We start from the raw sequence: 18,825 nt of genomic DNA on the forward strand, positions 1-18,825 counted from the left end.
ATGATGCTGTGTGTACCCCAGTCTCTGGATGCAGTTATTGAATAGGACAGTGTGTACCCCAGACTCTGGATGCAGTTGCTGCATGGAGCTGTGTGTACCCCAGTCTCTGGATGCAGTTACTGAATGGAGCTGTGTGTACCCCAGTCTCTGGATGCAGTTGCTGAATGGGACAGTGTGTACCCAAGTCTCTGGATGCAGTTGCTGAATGATGCTGTGTGTACCCCAGTCTCTGGATGCAGTTGCTGAATGGGACAGTGTGTACCCAAGTCTCTGGATGCAGTTGCTGAATGATGTTGTGTGTACCCCAGTCTCTGGATGCAGTTGCTGAATGGGACAGTGTGCACCCAAGTCTCTGGATGCAGTTACTGAATGATGCTGTGTGTACCCCAGTCTCTGGATGCAGTTGCTGAATGGGACAGTGTGTACCCCAGTCTCTGGATGCAGTTACTGAATGATGCTGTGTGTACCCCAGTCTCTGGATGCAGTTGCTGAATGGGACAGTGTGTACCCAAGTCTCTGGATGCAGTTACTGAATGGGACAGTGTGTACCCCAGTCTCTGGATGCAGTTACTGAATGATGCTGTGTGTACCCCAGTCTCTGGATGCAGTTGCTGAATGGGACAGTGTGTACCCCAGTCTCTGGATGCAGTTACTGAATGATGCTGTGTGTACACCAGTCTCTGGATGCTGTTACTGAATGATGCTGTGTGTACCCAAGTCTCTGGATGCAGTTACTGAATGATGCTGTGTGTACCCCAGTCTCTGGATGCAGTTACTGAATGATGCTGTGTGTGCACCAGTCTCTGGATGCTGTTACTGAATGATGCTGTGTGTACCCAAGTCTCTGGATGCAGTTACTGAATGATGCTGTGTGTACCCCAGTCTCTGGATGCAGTTACTGAATGATGCTGTGTGTACCCCAGTCTCTGGATGCAGTTACTGAATGATGCTGTGTGTACCCCAGTCTCTGGATGCAGTTACTGAATGGGACAGTGTGTCCCCAAGTCTCTGGATGCAGTTACTGAATGATGCTGTGTGTACCCAAGTCTCTGGATGCTGTTACTGAATGATGCTGTGTGTACCCCAGTCTCTGGATGCTGTTACTGAATGATGCTGTGTGTACCCAAGTCTCTGGATGCTGTTACTGAATGATGCTGTGTGTACCCCAGTCTCTGGATGCAGTCACTGAATGGAGCTGTGTGTACCCCAGTCTCTGGATGCAGTTACTGAATGATGCTGTGTGTACCCCAGTCTCTGGATGCTGTTACTGAATGAGGCAGTGTGTACCCCAGTCTCTGGATGCAGTTACTGAATGATGCTGTGTGTACCCCAGTCTCTGGATGCAGTTACTGAATGAGGCAGTGTGTACCCCTGTCTCTAGATGCTGTTACTGAATGAGGCAGTGTGTACCCCTGTCTCTGGATGCTGGTACTGAATGAGGCAGTGTGTACCCCTGTCTCTAGATGCTGTTACTGAATGATGCTGTGTGTACCCAAGTCTCTGGATGCTGTTACTGAATGATGCTGTGTGTACCCCTGTCTCTAGATGCTGTTACTGAATGAGGCAGTGTGTACCCCTGTCTCTCGATGCTGTTACTGAATGGTGCTGTGTGTACCCCAGTCTATGGATGCAGCCTCTGGATGAAGTTATGGGACAGTGCATGCAGTTTGCAGCCGCCTCTGGCTGTGTCAGGGCTGCATTCTCTGTTCCCTTGCCTGCTTGTTTGTCTCTCTCTCTCTCTCTCTGGCTCTCCACTCCCTGCTGCACCGCCTCAGTAGAAGGAGACAGTGCAGTCAGACCGCAGCAAGTGAACCCTGCATCGGACTTTCTCCTCTAATCACCCCGCCGACCAAGATGAAACGACCGGCTGGTCTACCGATCCTGTTGGCCAGTCTGGTGGTGGCAGCTACCACGGCAGAGGCAGATGCAGCGCCGGGGAAAGGGACTCTGAATTGGGATCTGCAAGGTAGGAGACTGGGGCTCTCCCCATGTTCCTGCACACTGAACAAGTTTTGGGGGAGTTGCATTTGCAGATGATTTAAAAGCTGCATCAATCATTAAATACTTGCCCCTGTTCCCAGGGCGTTACAGTTAATAATAATAGGTTTTTTTCTCAGATAAAACGTTTAGATGCAAATTTGCAGGTCGCAAAAACTTCAATCTGACCTTCTTAAGAGCAGAATGCCTTCAGTCTCTGATGACATCTTGTGCAAGTGTAACTAATTTTAGAATCATCTTAAAAGGGGTCAGATTGCACCTTTCGAAGTTTACAAAGATTATTTTTTTCAACAGTTTAAAATGAATAAGTAAAATATTGCTTTTAATGCCCAGAGTCAGAATTGGACCTTTGAGGCACATTCTGTTGCCATGGAGATCTTCAGGCCAGGCTCCAGCATTTACATTTTACATTTTTATCACTTTTCCCCTTGCAGAGTTGGGGCCCAAAGAACGCTTTGCCATCCTGGCCCAGCACAACCGTCTCAGGAGCAAAGTTCAGCCCCCTGCAGCAAACATGCAGAAAATGGTGAGTCGAATCACCTCTCTCGTTCCCTGAACTGTAAGTGCACACTGCCCTACTTCCAAAACTTTCAGCTTTACCGGAGCTCGCTGGCAGAAGTTATTCACAGGGTGCAGAGGCCGTGTCACAAATGAGCTCATCACAAGCCTCAAAGTCTGCATTTGGGGGAATGGTTACATGTCATAGAGAATAACACTGTGATACACAGAGAGTAATAGAGGGCAGTCAGTGAAATACTGAGGGTATTAGAGCAGAACACTGTGATACACAGAGAGTAATAGAGGGCAGTCAGTGAAATACTGAGGGTATTAGAGCAGAACACTGTGATAGAGAGTAATAGAGGGCAGTCATTGAAATGCTGAGGGTATTAGAGCAGAACACTGTGATGGAGAGTAATAGAGGGCAGTCAGTGAAATACTGAGGGTATTAGAGCAGAACACTGTGATAGAGAGTAATAGAGGGCAGTCAGTGAAATACTGAGGGTATTAGAGCAGAACACTGTGATAGAGAGTAATAGAGGGCAGTCATTGAAATACTGAGGGTATTAGAGCAGAACACTGTGATAGAGAGTAATAGAGGGCAGTCAGTGAAATACTGAGGGTATTAGAGCAGAACACTGTGATAGAGAGTAATAGAGGGCAGTCAGTGAAATACTGAGGGTATTAGAGCAGAACACTGTGATAGAGAGTAATAGAGGGCAGTCATTGAAATGCTGAGGGTATTAGAGCAGAACACTGTGATAGAGAGTAATAGAGGGCAGTCAGTGAAATACTGAGGGTATTAGAGCAGAACACTGTGATAGAGAGTAATAGAGGGCAGTCATTGAAATACTGAGGGTATTAGAGCAGAACACTGTGATAGAGAGTAATAGAGGGCAGTCATTGAAATACTGAGGGTATTAGAGCAGAACACTGTGATACACAGAGAGTAATAGAGGGCAGTCAGTGAAATACTGAGGGTATTAGAGCAGAACACCGTGATAGAGAGTAATAGAGGGCAGTCATTGAAATACTGAGGGTATTAGAGCAGAACACTGTGATAGAGAGTAATAGAGGGCAGTCAGTGAGATACTGAGGGTATTAGAGCAGAACACTGTGATAGAGAGTAATAGAGGGCAGTCATTGAAATACTGAGGCTAATAGAGCATAACACTGTGATACACAGAGAGTAATTAGAGGGCTGTCATTGAAATACTGAGGGTATTAGAGCAGAACATTGTGATAGAGAGTAATAGAGGGCAGTCATTGAGATACTGAGGGTCATAGAGCAGAACACTGTGATACACAGAGAGTAATTAGAGGGCTGTCATTGAAATACTGAGGGTATTAGAGCAGAACATTGTGATAGAGAGTAATAGAGGGCAGTCATTGAGATACTGAGGGTCATAGAGCAGAACACTGTGATAGAGAGTAATAGAGGGCAGTCAGTGAAATACTGAGGGTATTAGAGCAGAACACTGTGATAGAGAGTAATAGAGGGCAGTCAGTGAAATACTGAGGGTATTAGAGCAGAACACTGTGATAGAGAGTAATAGAGGGCAGTCATTGAGATACTGAGGGTAATAGAGCATAACACTGTGATACACAGAGAGTAATTAGAGGGCTGTCATTGAAATACTGAGGGTATTAGAGCAGAACATTGTGATAGAGAGTAATAGAGGGCAGTCATTGAGATACTGAGGGTCATAGAGCAGAACACTGTGATAGAGAGTAATAGAGGGCAGTCATTGAAATACTGAGGGAATTAGAGCATAGCACTGTGATACACAGAGAGTAATTAGAGGGCTGTCATTGAAATACTGAGGGTATTAGAGCAGAACATTGTGATAGAGAGTAATAGAGGGCAGTCATTGAGATACTGAGGGTATTAGAGCAGATCACTGTGATACACAGTGAGTAATTAGAGGGCAGTCAGTGAGATACTGAGGGTAATAGAGCAGAACACTGTGATAGAGAGTAATAGAGGGCAGTCAGTGAGATACTGAGCGTAATAGAGCAGAACACTGTGATACACAAAGAGTAACAGAGGGCAGTCAGTGAAATACTGAGGGTCATAGAGTCATAGAGAGATACAGCACTGAGTCTGTGCCGACCATCAACCACCCATTTATACTAGTCCTACATTAATCCCATATTCCCTACCACATCCCCACCTTCCTTCAATTCTCCTACCACCTACCTACACTAGGGACAATTTACAATGGCCAATTTACCTATCAACCTGCAAGTCTTTGGCTGTGGGAGGAAACCGGAGCACCCGGTGGAAACCCACGTGCTCACAGGGAGAACTTGCAAACTCCGCACAGGCAGTACCCAGAACTGAACCCGGGTCGCTGGAGCTGTGAGTATTAGAGCATAAAACCGAGATACAAGGAGGGTAATAGAGGGCAGTTAGTGAGATACTGAAGGCAATAGAGGGCAGTCAGTGAGATACAGGGAGAGAAATAGAGGGTAGTTGGGGAGGCAGTGGTAATGTCACTGGATTAGTAATGCAGAGGTCCAGGCTAGTGCTCTGGGGACATGGGTTCGAATCCCACCACAGCAGATGGTGAAATTGGAATTCAATTAATAAGTCGGCAGTTAAATAAAAGCTAGTCTAATGGTGACCATGAAACCATTGGTGATTGTTGCAAAAACCCATCTGGTTCACTAATGTCCTTTAGGGAAGGAAATCTGCTGTCATTACCTGGTCTGGCCTACATGTGACTCCAGACCCACCACAATGTGGTTGACTCTTAAATGCCCTCTGAAATGACCTAGCGTGCCACTCAGTTCAAGGGCAATTGGGGATGGGCAATAAATGCTGGCCTAGCCAGCGATGCCCACATCCCATGAACAAATACAAAAAAATACGCAGAGGATAATCGAGGGCAGTCAGTGAGATACAGGGAGGGTAATAGAGGGCCATCAGTGAGATACAGGGAGGGGAAGAGAGGGTAGTCAGTGAGATACTGTGGGTAATAGAGGGCAGTCAGTGAGATACAGGGAGGGTAACAGACAGCAGACAGGGAGGGTAAGAGAGGGTAGTCAGTGAGATACTGAGGGTATAGAGTGTAGTCAGTGAGATACAAGGAGGGTAATAGACGGCAGACAGGGAGGGTAATAGACGACAGTCAGTGAGATAGAGGGAGGGTAAGAGAGGGCTGTCAGTAATTAAGTAGCGTTGGTTGCTGTTCAATCAAGAGGGCCTAATGGATTAACTGGATATTGGCTTAAGCCCCTCTGTATATCTCAGGGTCACCTGATAATTAATTGACAGTGAGTTACATCGAAGAAAGTGAAGAACAGACAGGAAGATATACAGTGTAACAGATACAGACAGTGAGATATACAGTGTAACAGGGATTGACAGTGGGATGCTACTGTTCATCCTTTGAGGCAAAGATGACCATGTCCATCATCTGGTCAGAAGGAGTCTGAAAGGGTTATTTATAGATAGGTTGAGTGAGTGGGCAAAGATTTGGCAGAATGAGTATAATGTGGGTAAATGCGAACTTGTCCACTTTGGCTGGAAAAATAGAATAGTAACATATTATTTAAATGGTGAGAGATTGCAGAACTCTGAGATGCAGAGGGATCTGGGTGTCCTAGTTCACGAAACACAAAAAGTTAATATGCAGTAACAGCAAGTGATTAAGAAGGCAAATGCAATGTTGTTGTTTATTGCAAGGGGAATCAAATATAAAAAGGAGAGGTGTTTTGCTACAGTTGTACAGGACATTGGTGAGACCACATCTAGAGTATTGTGTACAGTTTTGGTCTCCTTACTTAAGAAAGGTTATAATTGCATTGGAAGCAGTTCAGGGAAGGTTCACTTGACTGATTCCTGGGATGAGAGAGATATCTTATGAGGTAAGGTTGGCCAGGTTGGGTCTGTATTCTTTGGAGTTTAGAAGGATGAGAGGTGATCTTATTGAAACATATAGGATTCTGAGGGGACCTGACAGGGTGGATGTTGAAAGGATGTTTCCCCTCGTGGAAGAGATTAAAACTGGGGGGCACAGTTTAAAAATAAGGGGTCTCCCATTTAAGACAGATATGAGGAGGAATTGTTTCTCTCAGAGGGTCATGGGTCTGTGGAACTCTCTTCCGGGGAGAGGAGTGGAGGCAGGGTCATTGAATGTTTTTAAGGCAGAGGTAGACAGAGTCTTGACAAACAAAGGAGTCAAAGGGTATCAGGGGTGGGCAGGAAAGTGGAGTTGAGTCCACAAACAGATCAGCCATGATCTTATAGAATGGCAGAGCAGGCTCGAGGGGCCGAATGGCCTACTTCTCATTCCTATGTTCCTATGTATCTGGGGTGTTTGGTAGAGTTCCGGTGGGTACATCGGTGAGTGCTAAGGCTGATCTGTGCCCAGAAGGTTCTGCTGCAAATAGAACTGGGTACTGAGCTTTGGATGAGCTGCTGGGTCAGGATTTCCTCTCCTTGCATTTTTTCTCTGCCTCTGATCTGCGCTTGCTTTCGAAGGCGGCTGCACCTATTTTTATTTGGTTGCGCCAGGTGCAGCGATCCTGGGCAAGCTTCCCCCAGGACTCGGGGTTGATATCAAAACTCCTAAGCGAAGCCTTCAGAGTGTCCTTGTAGCGTTTCCTTTGACCACCGTGAGATCGCACCACAGAATCAAGCTCTCCATAGAAGGTTCACTTTGGTAAGTGAGTGTCAGGCATTCTGGTTACATGACCAACCAAACTCAGTAGTGACTGTCTCAATATGGTGTGGATGCTTGGCATGCCAGCTCGGGTGAGCACCTCAGTAACTGGTATTTTGCCCTGTCATCTAATCTTCAGAAGTTTCCGAAAGCAGCTTAAGTGAAAGTTGTTGAGTTTCTTGGCATGACGCTGGTACACAGTCCAAGTCTCGCATGCCTAGAGCAGAATGGGCAGGACTATTGCTCTATAGACTTTCAGTTTGGTAGGCAGACTTACTCCTCTTCATTCCCAGACTTGGGTTCGATGTCTGCCTAAGGCTACACTTTGGTAATTCTTGCATGTGTCTTCTCATCAATATAGACAGCTCGAGAGAGTGTGTTGCTGAGATAAGTGAACATCCGCTGCTGACAGGTTCTGATCATGGACTGAAATCTTGGGCACGAAATAGGGCTTTCCTGGAGCAAGTTGGTACATAACTTCACTAGGATTTACAGTGGGATATACAGTGTAACAGGGACAGAGAAGAGATATACAGTGTAACTGATACAGGCAGTTAGATATACAGTGTAACAGGGACAGAGTGAGATATACAGTGTAACGGTTACAGGCAGTTAGATATACAGTGTAACAGGGACAGAGTGAGATATACAGTGGACCAGATGCAGGCAGTGGGATATACAGTGTAAGAGGGACAGACAGTGAGATGTGCAGTGTAACGGGGCAGGCAGTGAGATATACAATGTAACAGGGACAGTTAGTGAGATATACAGTGTAACAGTGATTGACAGTGAGATATACAGAGTAACAGAGACAGTGAGATATGCAGTCTATCCCTCTCCCCTATCTCCTCCATGCTCAGCTCCAATAACAAGTGTGAGGAGCTCATGAACTTCTTTGTCAGTAAGATCTATACCATCCAATTAACTGCCTTTCCCGCTTCTCACCCTTCCACAAGCCCACCTGGCCAAACTTTCTCCAAAGTTCTTCCCTGCCCTAGCTCTGAACTCACAAATATCTTTAGTTTCTCTCCTATCTCCCCTCATGCCCACTTTAAACTCACTTTGTCTACAGCACCCACCTCCATCCCCCTCAACCCTATTCCCACTAAACTGCTGACCTCCCAACTTGCCCTCCGGGTCCCAACGTTAGCCGATATTGTAAATGGTCCTGTCTGTTCAGGTGTTGTCCCTCTCTCCTTTAAATCTGCCATCTTCATTCATCTCTTCAAAAAAAACTACCCTTGACCCCTACCATCCTTGCAAAGTACTACCCCATCTCCAACCTTCCTTTCCTCTCCAAAGTCCTAGAATGTGCTGTCACCTTCCATACCGTGGCCAGCTTTCCTGCAACTCCATGTTTGAATCCCTCCAATGAGATTTCTCCCACCTCCGCCCCCCCACCCCCAACACCACAGTACAGAAATAGCTCTTAACCAGGTCACAAATGACATCCATGTAACTGTGACAAAGGTAAACTTTCCCTCCTCATTCTTCTCGACCTGCCTGCAGCTTTTGACACAATTGACCACACCATCCTCCTCCAACACCTCTCCACAGTCGTTCAGCTAGATGGGACTGCTCTCACCTGGTTTCATTCTTATCTATGTAATTGTATCCAGAGTAGCACTTGCAATGGGTTTTCTTCCTGCTCCCGCACTGTTATCTCTGGACTCTCCAAGGTTCTATCCTTGATCCCCTCCTATTTCTCATCTACATGCTGCCCCTTGGTAACATCATCCAAAGCACAGCATTAGTTTTCATATGTATGCTGACGACACTCAGCTCTGCCTCACCACCACCTCTCTCGACTCCATCACGGTTGTTAAACTACTATACTGCTTATCCGACATCCAGTACTAGATGAGCAGAAATTTCCTCCAATTAAATATTGGGAATACTGAAGCCAACGTTTTCAGTCCCCGCACCAAACACTGTTTCCTAGTTACTGACTCCATCCCTCGCCCTGGCAACAGTCTGAGATTAAGCCAGTCTGTTCACAACCTTGGTGTCACATTTGACCATGAAGTGAGCTTTGAACCTCATATTAGTGCCATCACTGAGGCCGCTTATTTCCACCTCCATAACATTGCCCGACTTTGCCCCTGTCTCAGCTCATCTGCTGCTGAAACCCTCATTCATGCCTCTTTACCTCTAGACTTGACACACTCCTGGCTGGTCTCCCACATTCTACCCTCCATAAACTTGAGGTCATCCAAAACTCTGTTGACCCTGTCTTAACTTGCACCAAGTCCCGTTCACCTATCACCACAGTGCTTGCATGATCTACATTGACTCCCGGTTAAGCAATGTCTTGATTTTAAAATTCTCATCCTTGTTTTCAAATCACTCCATGGCCTCGCCCCTCCCTATCTCTGTAATCTTCTCCAGCCCCACAACCCTCTGAGTTATCTGCGTTTCTCCAATTCTGGCCTCTTGTGCATCCCTGATTTTAATTGCTGCGCCATTGATGGCTGTGCCTTTAGGTGCCTAGGACCTAATCCCCTGGAATTCCATCCCTAAACCTCTCCACCTCTCTGCCTCGCTTTCCTCCTTTAAGACATTCCTTAAAACCTACCTCTTTGACTAAGCTTTTGGTCATCTGACCTAATAGCTCCTTATGTGGCTTGGTGCCATATTTTGTTTTATAATGCTCCTGTGAAGCACTTTGGGATGTTTTATTGTGTTAAGGGTGCTATATAAACATAAGTTGTTTTGTTTGTAGTGTTGTAACAGTGACAGACAGTAAGAAATATAGTGTAACAGTGACAGACAGTAAGATATATAGTGTAACAGTGACAGACAGTAAGATATATAGTGTAACAGTGACAGACAGTAAGATATATAGCATAACGGTTATGCAGTGAGGTGTACAGTATCGGAGGGACTAACATTGAGTTTTATTGAGGGTAACAGAGTCACAATTGAATAGGGGGCACAGTGACTCTTGAACCTCCTGAAGGGTTATTTTTGAGGCCTTGAACTGAATTTCGTCAGTTGGAATATGGATAAAACGGGCAAAGTCCTAACTGCAGCAATCTGGGGGATTGAGCTGAGGTTGTGGCAGGAATAATTTCCTACCATTGTGGGTACCTGAGCACACTAAATTCCTGCATTCAATGCGAGAGAGAGTGAACTATATCCTTTTCAAATATCAGCTATCTGTAATTTAGGTAGCCGTGAGGTTGGTGGAGGTCAGCTCCTGATCAAGATCTGTGGGAGAAAAGGCCCATTTAAATCAAACCCCAGAATAATGGGTCTCACTGTAATTTATCTCTGAAGCGCTTAATCTGACTGTGATAATTGATATGATACAGTATTGTCAGATCATTCTGTGGTGTGCTACCTGTTTGGTTTATACTGCATTGTTGTTTGAGGCCATAATTACTGCACAATTTCACCACACAAGTCTGAAAACATGGGCCAGAATTTACTGTCAAGATAACGGTGGGGCTAAGAGTATGGGTATTTATGTGCCAATTGCACAGCAACTTCAGGCGAGGGCGCATGTGCTGCTCCGCTTAATGCCTCCCGAAAATGGCATCATGCTGTCTGACTCTTTGTTCAAAAGCATTAAATAGTGTGAACATGCAAAGTGTCAACAGACTAAACTCACCACAGAAACTTAGCACTTGTCCATTTCAGTCAAGGAACCCGTTATTAATTATTGTCAAAACAACCTCCCTGGGACTGAAAATTAACTATTCCATTCCTTCAACTTTTAATTGTTGTAATTTTTTTAAAAATTCTTGTTTCTGTCTCTTTCAACTTTCTATCTTTCTTAATCCAATCTTTCTTTCCCTCTCTTTATTTTGCTTTCTGTACTGGGTCTGACATTGAATCCACTATTCTAACTGACACTTTCTGGTTCAGACTCTGCACTGGACAATCCTCAATCTTTCAATCTAATTAGTTGAGGAAATGCACAGTTGCTTGCCCTATAGAGATGCCGTGTCATTTCCATCTCCCATTTACAGCAGTTTAGGTCCTGAATTTGCGGGGTTTCTGTCAGCATTCATCATCATTTACTCCTCTGAAACTGACCACAATGGCAGGATTTAGCGCAAGTGCAGATTAACATGGAAATCCGGAGGTTGTGGTCTGTCATTCAGTGTTCCACCACAAGCTATGTCTGGAACCCCACTGCCTCCCCACAGAACCAGCGATCAGTGAAATCAGTTGATGTGCGAGTACTTCCCCTTTTACGCTCTCACATCACTTTTAGAAGCCCCATGAAAAGTTGCACCTTGTTCAGTTAGGTGAAACTAGGCTTTCAACAGCAATTTGAGTAATAACTACTGCTGAACAACAGCTCTGGCCCCGAAAAAATAATTTTATCTTTGTGGAGGATTGTTAAATGTCTCCACCATGTTTAATTACTGGATTTTTTAAAGTAAAATTTTTAAATAATAATTTTTTATTAAAAAAAGTTTTTTCATGATATTTCAATTTCAACCTTCACCCCTTCAACCCGTATATATTCCCCAGTCTTTATTTTGCTTTATGGAAAATTTGTAAAATATAATTTGATTTTAGTGCATTTCATTTCCTTTAAATCCTTTAAAGTGACTGGCTTCTTGAACAGCTTGATGAGATCACTGCAGCTCCACACTGGGAATGCCCATTAAAGAATACAACAATCCAATGCATGGCGGGAGAGTTAAAGTCCTCGCCAGAAATCACTAGCTCGCACAGTGAGGCTTTCAGCCAGAAGCCTTGCTTCACTGCTGACTGTTGTGTTTACGCTGGGTTAGAGTCATAGAGTTATACAGCACAGAAGCAGGCCCTTCGGCCCATCATTTCTTTGCTGGCCGTCACGCACCTAACTATTCTAATCCCATTTTCCAGCAGTAGGCCCATAGCCTTGTACGCTATGGCGTTTCAAGTGCTCATCTAAATACTTCATAAATGTTGTGATGGTTCCTGCCTCTACCACCTCTTCAGGCAGTGTCTTCCAGATTCCAACCACCCTCTGGGTGAAAACATTTTTCCTCAAATACACTTTAAACCATTGCACATTACCTTAAATCTATGCCCTCTGATTATTGACCCCTCCGCTAAGGGAAAAAGTTTCTTCCTATCTAACTTAACAATGCCCCTCATAATTTTGTATACCTCAATCATATCCCCTCTCAGCCTTCTCTGCTCTAAGGAAAACAACCCTAGCCGTTTCAGTCTCTCTTCATTGGTGAAATGCGCCAGCCCAGGTAACATCCTGGTGAACCTCCTCTGCACCCTCTCCAGTGCACTCATATCCTTCCTATAGTGTGGTGCCCAGAACTGTACACAGTACTCCAGCTGTGGCCTAACTAGTGTTTTATACAGCTCCATCATAACCTCCCTGCTCTTATATTCTATGCCACGGCGAATAAAGGCAAGTATCCCATATGCCTTCCTGACTACCTTATCTACCTGTGCTGTTGCCTTCAGTGATCTATGGACAAGTACACCCCTGTACTTCCTAGGGTCCTACCATCCATTGTATATTCCCTTGCCTTGTTGGTCCTCCCAAAATGCATCACCTCACACTTCTCAGGATTGAATTCCATTTGCCACAGCTCCGCCCATCTTACCATCCCATCTATATCGTCCTGTAATCTAAGGCTTTCCTCCTCACTATTTACGACACCACCAATTTTCGTGTCATCTGCGAACTTATTGATCATACCTCCTATATTCATGTCTAAATCATTAATGTACACTACAAACAACAAGGGTCCCAGCACCGATCCCTGCGGTACACCACTGGTCACAGGCTTCCACTCGCAAAAACAACCCTCGACCATCACCCTCTGCCTCCTGCCACTAAGCCAACTTTGGATCCAATTTGCCAAATTGCCCTGGATCCCATGGGCTCTTACCTTCTTAACCAATCTCCCATACGGGACCTTATCAAAAGCCTTACTGAAGTCCATATAGACTACATCAACTGCTTTACCCTCATCTACACATTTCATCACCACCTCAAAAAATTCAGTCAAGTTAGTCAGACACGATCTCCCCCTGACAAAGCCATGTTGACTGTCCTTGATTAATCCCTGCCTCGCCAAGTGGAGATTAATCCTGTCCCTCAGAATTTTTTCCAGTAGTTTTCCAACCACAGATGTTAGACTGATCGACCTGTAATTACCTGGTTTATCCCTGCTACCCTTCTTAAATAATGGTACCACATTTGCTGTCCTCCAATCCTCTGGTACCTCTCCTGTGGCCAGAGAGGATTTGAAAATTTGTGTCAGAGCCCCTGCAATGCCCTCCCTTTCCTCACATGACAGCCTGGGATACATCTCATCTGGGCCTGAGGATTTATCCACTTTTAAGACCGCTAAGACAGCTAATGCTTCCTCTCTTTCAATGCTAATATGTTCAAGTATATCACAATCCCCCTCCCTGATCTCTATACCTACATCGTCCTTCTCCATATTGACTGCGTTTAATTTTGATATCCGATTTAACTCTGAGCAATGCAGATATCACACTGTGTTAAATAACTAACTGGTTTATTTAAAGCACATTAACATTAGCAATAAAAGGTCTAACAGATTGGGCACGTATCTTGACAGCAGCCTGGGTCTGTGAGACAGATTCCAAATGTCTCCTGGATGCTTCCAGAAATCTCCCACAGTTCCACTGTTGCTCAGCAGCTCCACCCAGAGGCCCAAGCAATAAAAACTGATCAGTCAAACACTACACTGACCACAAAACCCAGATCTTACAGTGCAAAGTTTCATGGAAACTAAACGGGCAAGGGCAAGTCTAAAAAACAGTAAGTGGCATGTGTTTGCTGTCTGCTGTAAATTCTGGCTCATTTATTACCTCTGATTTGCTGTCATCCTGAATCTAAACTAAGTAAATGGATATCACCCTGGCTTCAGCATGTTAAAAGGTATAACAGGTCTCACATAGCTGATACCATAGGAGGTAGGTCGTTTGTCAACTTCACCTCAGCTTCAAGATAAATTCAGGAAATTTTGCTGGGCTGAAACTTGCTGTGATTATCCGATATACACTGACCAGTGACAGCCCGACTGGCAAAGTGGGTCCTAGCTAAATTTGGATAACTATTTCATTGAGGCACATGCCAGTCTGCAGTATTATATGTTAGCAAACTGCCATGAGAGTGGAAGGTTTTGATAGTAAACATTTCCATTCGTCTAACCCACTAGAAAAAATAACTTGCTAATGTTTCACTGACTAATTTGCCTTGTTATTTCACTTTTTTTTGGTGTATGTAGCAGCTCGCTTAGAAATTGTCATGAGCTTAGTCTGGTTGTCATCTTCTTCAGAACACAATATGGAAACAAGAAATCACTATCAGATTTTAGCCTTGATGTTACGTTGCTTTTTACGTCAGGAGAATCTCCACCATGTAATGAGACTAATAAATCTACATTTCTGAAGATGTGGGTTCTTTATTTCTATCCAATAATCATCCAATTGTGCTGTTTGAAATCTATTTAAAATCACTTTATTGCCATTTGTCTCCTGTTGCTATTTTCTTGCCTCTTGAGGTCATGAGGTGGATGGGTATTCCTAGACCAAGTCTCATTTCAGGCAGGTTGTGTATAGACCAAGGTTTCCCTTAAGTGGGAGCATAGGTCTGTCTGGGCCTAGGTCAGAGTCGGAGTTCATCCAGCCCCAAGAAAGGGCCGATTTAGACTGAATCCTTCTTCAGCCAGGTGGCCAATGGAAGAGTTCGCCACCTGCTTGCCTACATACCAGCTAACATTGGCTAATGTGTTTTAGTCAGCTGTGGCTCAGTGGTAACACTCTTGCCTCTGAAGTAGAAAACCATTGTTTCAAGTCCCACTTTAGGGACTTGACTATAATCTAGGTTGACACTCCCAGTGCAACAGTAGGGGTGCACTGTACTGTTAGCAGTGTTATCTTTGAGATGAGACATTAAACTGAGGCCTGTCTGCTTCAGGTGGATGAAACAGATCCCATACTGCTAAATCAAAGAAGAGTGGGGAGTTCTCATGGTAACCTGGCTATGATACATCCCTCAATCAACATCACAAAAACAGATCATTATCCCCTGCTCTTTCTGAGACCATGCTGTGTGCAAATTGGTTGCTGTTTCTCTTCATTACAATAGTGATTACATTCCAAAACCAATTCACTGGCTGTAAAGTGCTTTGGGATGCCCTGAGCTTGTGAAAGGTGCTATATAAATGCAAGTCTTTGTATTAATGACCTGGATCCATTTTTATGCTGATTTTATTTTTCCTTCCAGTCCTTCTGGTGCGGTGGTCTGATGAACTCTCAATGGCAAAATTCACTGATAATGGGGCAGTTAAAAATATGCATTAATAAGAAGAGGGTTTTAGCCTAGAATGGTGTGAGATTAAAGGAGGGAGTGGGGAGGAAAGTCCAGCTCCCTTTCAATAGACAAGGATGTTTTTATTGAGCATGTTGGCCTTGCCATATACTCTGTTTAGGAAAGAAAATCACCATGGTTACCAGTGTTCTAACCCAGGCAGACAACAAATGAATGAACTCCCAACTATGACCTAAGCCATGTTTCAGTGAAATTCTCTATCAAAGGAGAGGACTGGATAATTAATTGGCCCAATATTAAGTAATATGATCCCCAAGAAGACCTGTCAATAAAGAGCCTTCAAATAACTCAAGGCATTTACTTTAGATCCTTTGTTGCTTGCTGTTCTGACAACCTAGCAAATAAAAGCCCAGCCTTTCTTACCCCAAAAAATGCTGTTCCTAATAATGATCAAAATAAGACTCTGTATGACATGAGGAAGCTCCTGACCGTGGGTGAAGGTGTTCAGCATTGGAGCAGTAAGATTAGAGAAAAAAAATCAGCCGGGCTACTGATATCCAGTCAAAGAGCGCTAATCTCCCCAGTCTGACACTCCCTGCTGACATAAGGAGATTGTGCCCTAGTTCCCACAAAGATATATTTTCCAAGTTTGCTCAGTGAAATTTAAGCAACAATAACGCATAATAAAGACAGATGAAAATCGCAGGTCGGCACCCGGGGTCTTTGGTAACACATCTTCTTGTTACTCATGGAATGTCTAGTATGCTGTGATTACGTACAGCAAGGCTGTATTTGTTGGACTAAAAACTACCAGAACAATAACTTGCATTTAAATAGCACAATTAATGTAGCACAACATCCCAAGGAACTTCACAGTAGCATTATCAAATAAAAATTGACACGGAGTCACATCAGGAGAAGTTCAGACAGGTGACGAATACATTGGTCAGAGAACAAAGCAGTGTTTAGATTAGAGATACAGCACTGAAACAGGCCCTTCGGCCCACCGAGTCTGTGCCGAACATCAACCACCCATTTATACTAATCCTACACTAATCCCATATTCCTACCAAACATCCCCACCTGTCCCTACATTTCCCTACCACCTACCTATACTAGTGACAATTTATAATGGCCAATTTACCTATCAACCTGCAAGTCTTTTGGCTTGTGGGAGGAAACCGGAGCACCCGAAGAAAACCCACGCAGACACAGGGAGAACTTGCAAACTCCACACAGGCAGTACCCGGAATCGAACCCGGGTCCTTGGAGCTGTGAGGCTGCGGTGCTAACCACTGCGTCACTGTGCCGCCCTGTTTATAGGAGAGAGAGATGGAGAGGCAGGGGGATGGAATTCCAGAGCTTAGGGCCTAGACAGCTGAAGGCCCAACTGCCAATAGGGGAATTATTAAAATTGGGGAGGCCAGAATTTGAGGAGCATAGAGATCTCAGAGGCTTGTGGAGCTGGATGGGGTTACAGAGATAAGGGAGGTTACAAAAGTAGCGCAGTGAGTATTTTCTCACAACTGGGAAGAGAGTGGGGTGGGAGGATTTGGGTGGGAAGCCCAGAATTATGGGTTTCCTGCACGACCTGCCAAAGTTAACAGCACAATGTCTTTTACATTGTTTGAAGTTTACCTGACAGCCAGACGGGCTGTTGGATGAGAAATCAGCCAGGATGCAGATGTCGGGCAGTTTGACACCATGGTGGGGATGGAGGGGTGAGACACCATGGGGCCGAACATTGTGGGGAGGGGGTTGGACATCATGGGGGTGTATGGCATCGTGGGAGTGTGGAATATTGTGGGGGATGGGCCATCACGCCGGTGGGACATCGCGAGGAGTAGGACAATTTGTGGGATGGAGCATCGCAAGTGGGTCAAACATTGCGGGGTCAGACAGCATGGGGAGGTTGTACATTGCTGGGGGTTGGGAAGCTGTGGTGGGTGGACAACATGGGGTGGGTATAGGATATTGGGGACTGGGATGTTGGTAGGGTCAATTTTGACATTGTTGGGTGGGGCTGTGAATCAGACATCGTAAGGGTAGGGGTTGGCTAAGGGGTCCAGCTGCCTGCATGTTAGCTTGTCCTGGGGGGAAACACTCCTGCTTCTCCTTGCCCACAAGCACTGTTGTAAAGGCACTTCATCGTTCAGGACCCTCTCGCTTTCTTTTACCTGCAGGGATTTCCGAACTCCAGGAAACACAGCCTCCATGGGTTGGTATTAAAAACACAGTTATAATGGAGGCATGTCACCTCCTGCAAGATTTTAAAGACCAACCCACTTCCTGCGATCAGTTTGGCCGCTCAACCTCTCCCCATCTCGGCAGTGGGTGGATTGGGGTTGAGTTTGAGAATTTTAACTTTTTTATCTTCCTACCCGTGCCCAACCCACCTGTCTTTAGGGGTTAAAATTCCCCCATTGTCTCAGTTATAGATGATGAAAGAGGAAGCCTTTTGCCGAATGAGTTGTACATGGCTGTAATGAGGCAAGCAGTGTTGCTAGTGTTATGACCGAGGCGGGAAGAGTGCATTGTTTTTTTTAGTTCCACTTCTCCACAGGTCACAACATAAGTTTAATTTTTTTCCCAGTTACTGATACGGTCAATCACAGACTCTATTTTTATCCTAGAATAAAATGCATCAACCAGGTTTCTTTAATAAACAACAAAATTATCAGTTTATTATAAAACAAGTCTTAACCAGTAACAAAGCAAAGCAAAGATTGAAATACGAAAGTTCCCTTTTACCTTGGCCCCTCACACACACACACACACACAGACACACAAACATACACCAGTTAACTGAGAAAATAAAGAGATTTTCTTTTTAGAGCTGTATTACATAAAAGGGAAAAACAAATACTTTGGCCAAATACTTGCTAATTCTTGAAGAAAAAAGAGAAGATATGGAAAGATGTCAGATGTCCTTTATTTTGGTTTGGCGTCCCAAAAATGCGTAGACGGCTGTCACTGGGATCTTCCTAGAACAGTTCTATTCAGGCGACATTGAAGATCAGTTTGTTTAGGCTTCCAGGAGAAATGCAGCAATGGAGGTTTGAGGCAGGCTTTTCAGGAGAACTGCAGCATCAATTTCTCTATTTCTTACACTCGCTTTTAAGAGCTTCTCAAAGAGATGAGAAAAACTAGCAAGCTTTTCCAAGAACTAGAAATGACTGAGTTGGGGTTTGTCCTTGGCAGGTTGATTCTTTTACTCCTTTTCAGAACACTGTCCACATTCCAACTGCCTGTCCAAAGTGAAACCAAAAACATCTCAGGAGTGAAGCCTCCTGGCCCCTATAAATCTTGACCTGTCACTTCTTAGTAAACATCTTCCCCAAGTCAAAAAAGCTCCCTACTGGGTTTTTATCTGAAAACAGGTGC

At 44.6% G+C, this 18,825-nt stretch overlaps 1 protein-coding gene across 1 annotated transcript in view; it reads left to right on the forward strand.

Annotated features, from left to right (window-relative positions):
- Positions 1-1,745: 1,745 nt before the first annotated feature.
- LOC137373932 (C-type lectin domain family 18 member A-like) overlaps positions 1,746-18,825 on the forward strand; it is a 108,269-nt gene continuing 91,189 nt past the window's right edge. The window contains exons 1-2 of the mRNA XM_068039581.1: positions 1,746-1,966; positions 2,433-2,524. Of these exons, the coding sequence (XP_067895682.1) occupies positions 1,855-1,966; positions 2,433-2,524 (204 nt within the window). The 5' untranslated portion in view covers positions 1,746-1,854. The remainder of the gene's footprint in view (positions 1,967-2,432; positions 2,525-18,825) is intronic.

This window comes from Heterodontus francisci, chromosome 9 (genome assembly GCF_036365525.1).
Source record: "Heterodontus francisci isolate sHetFra1 chromosome 9, sHetFra1.hap1, whole genome shotgun sequence".
Taxonomy (NCBI): Eukaryota; Metazoa; Chordata; class Chondrichthyes; order Heterodontiformes; family Heterodontidae; genus Heterodontus; species Heterodontus francisci.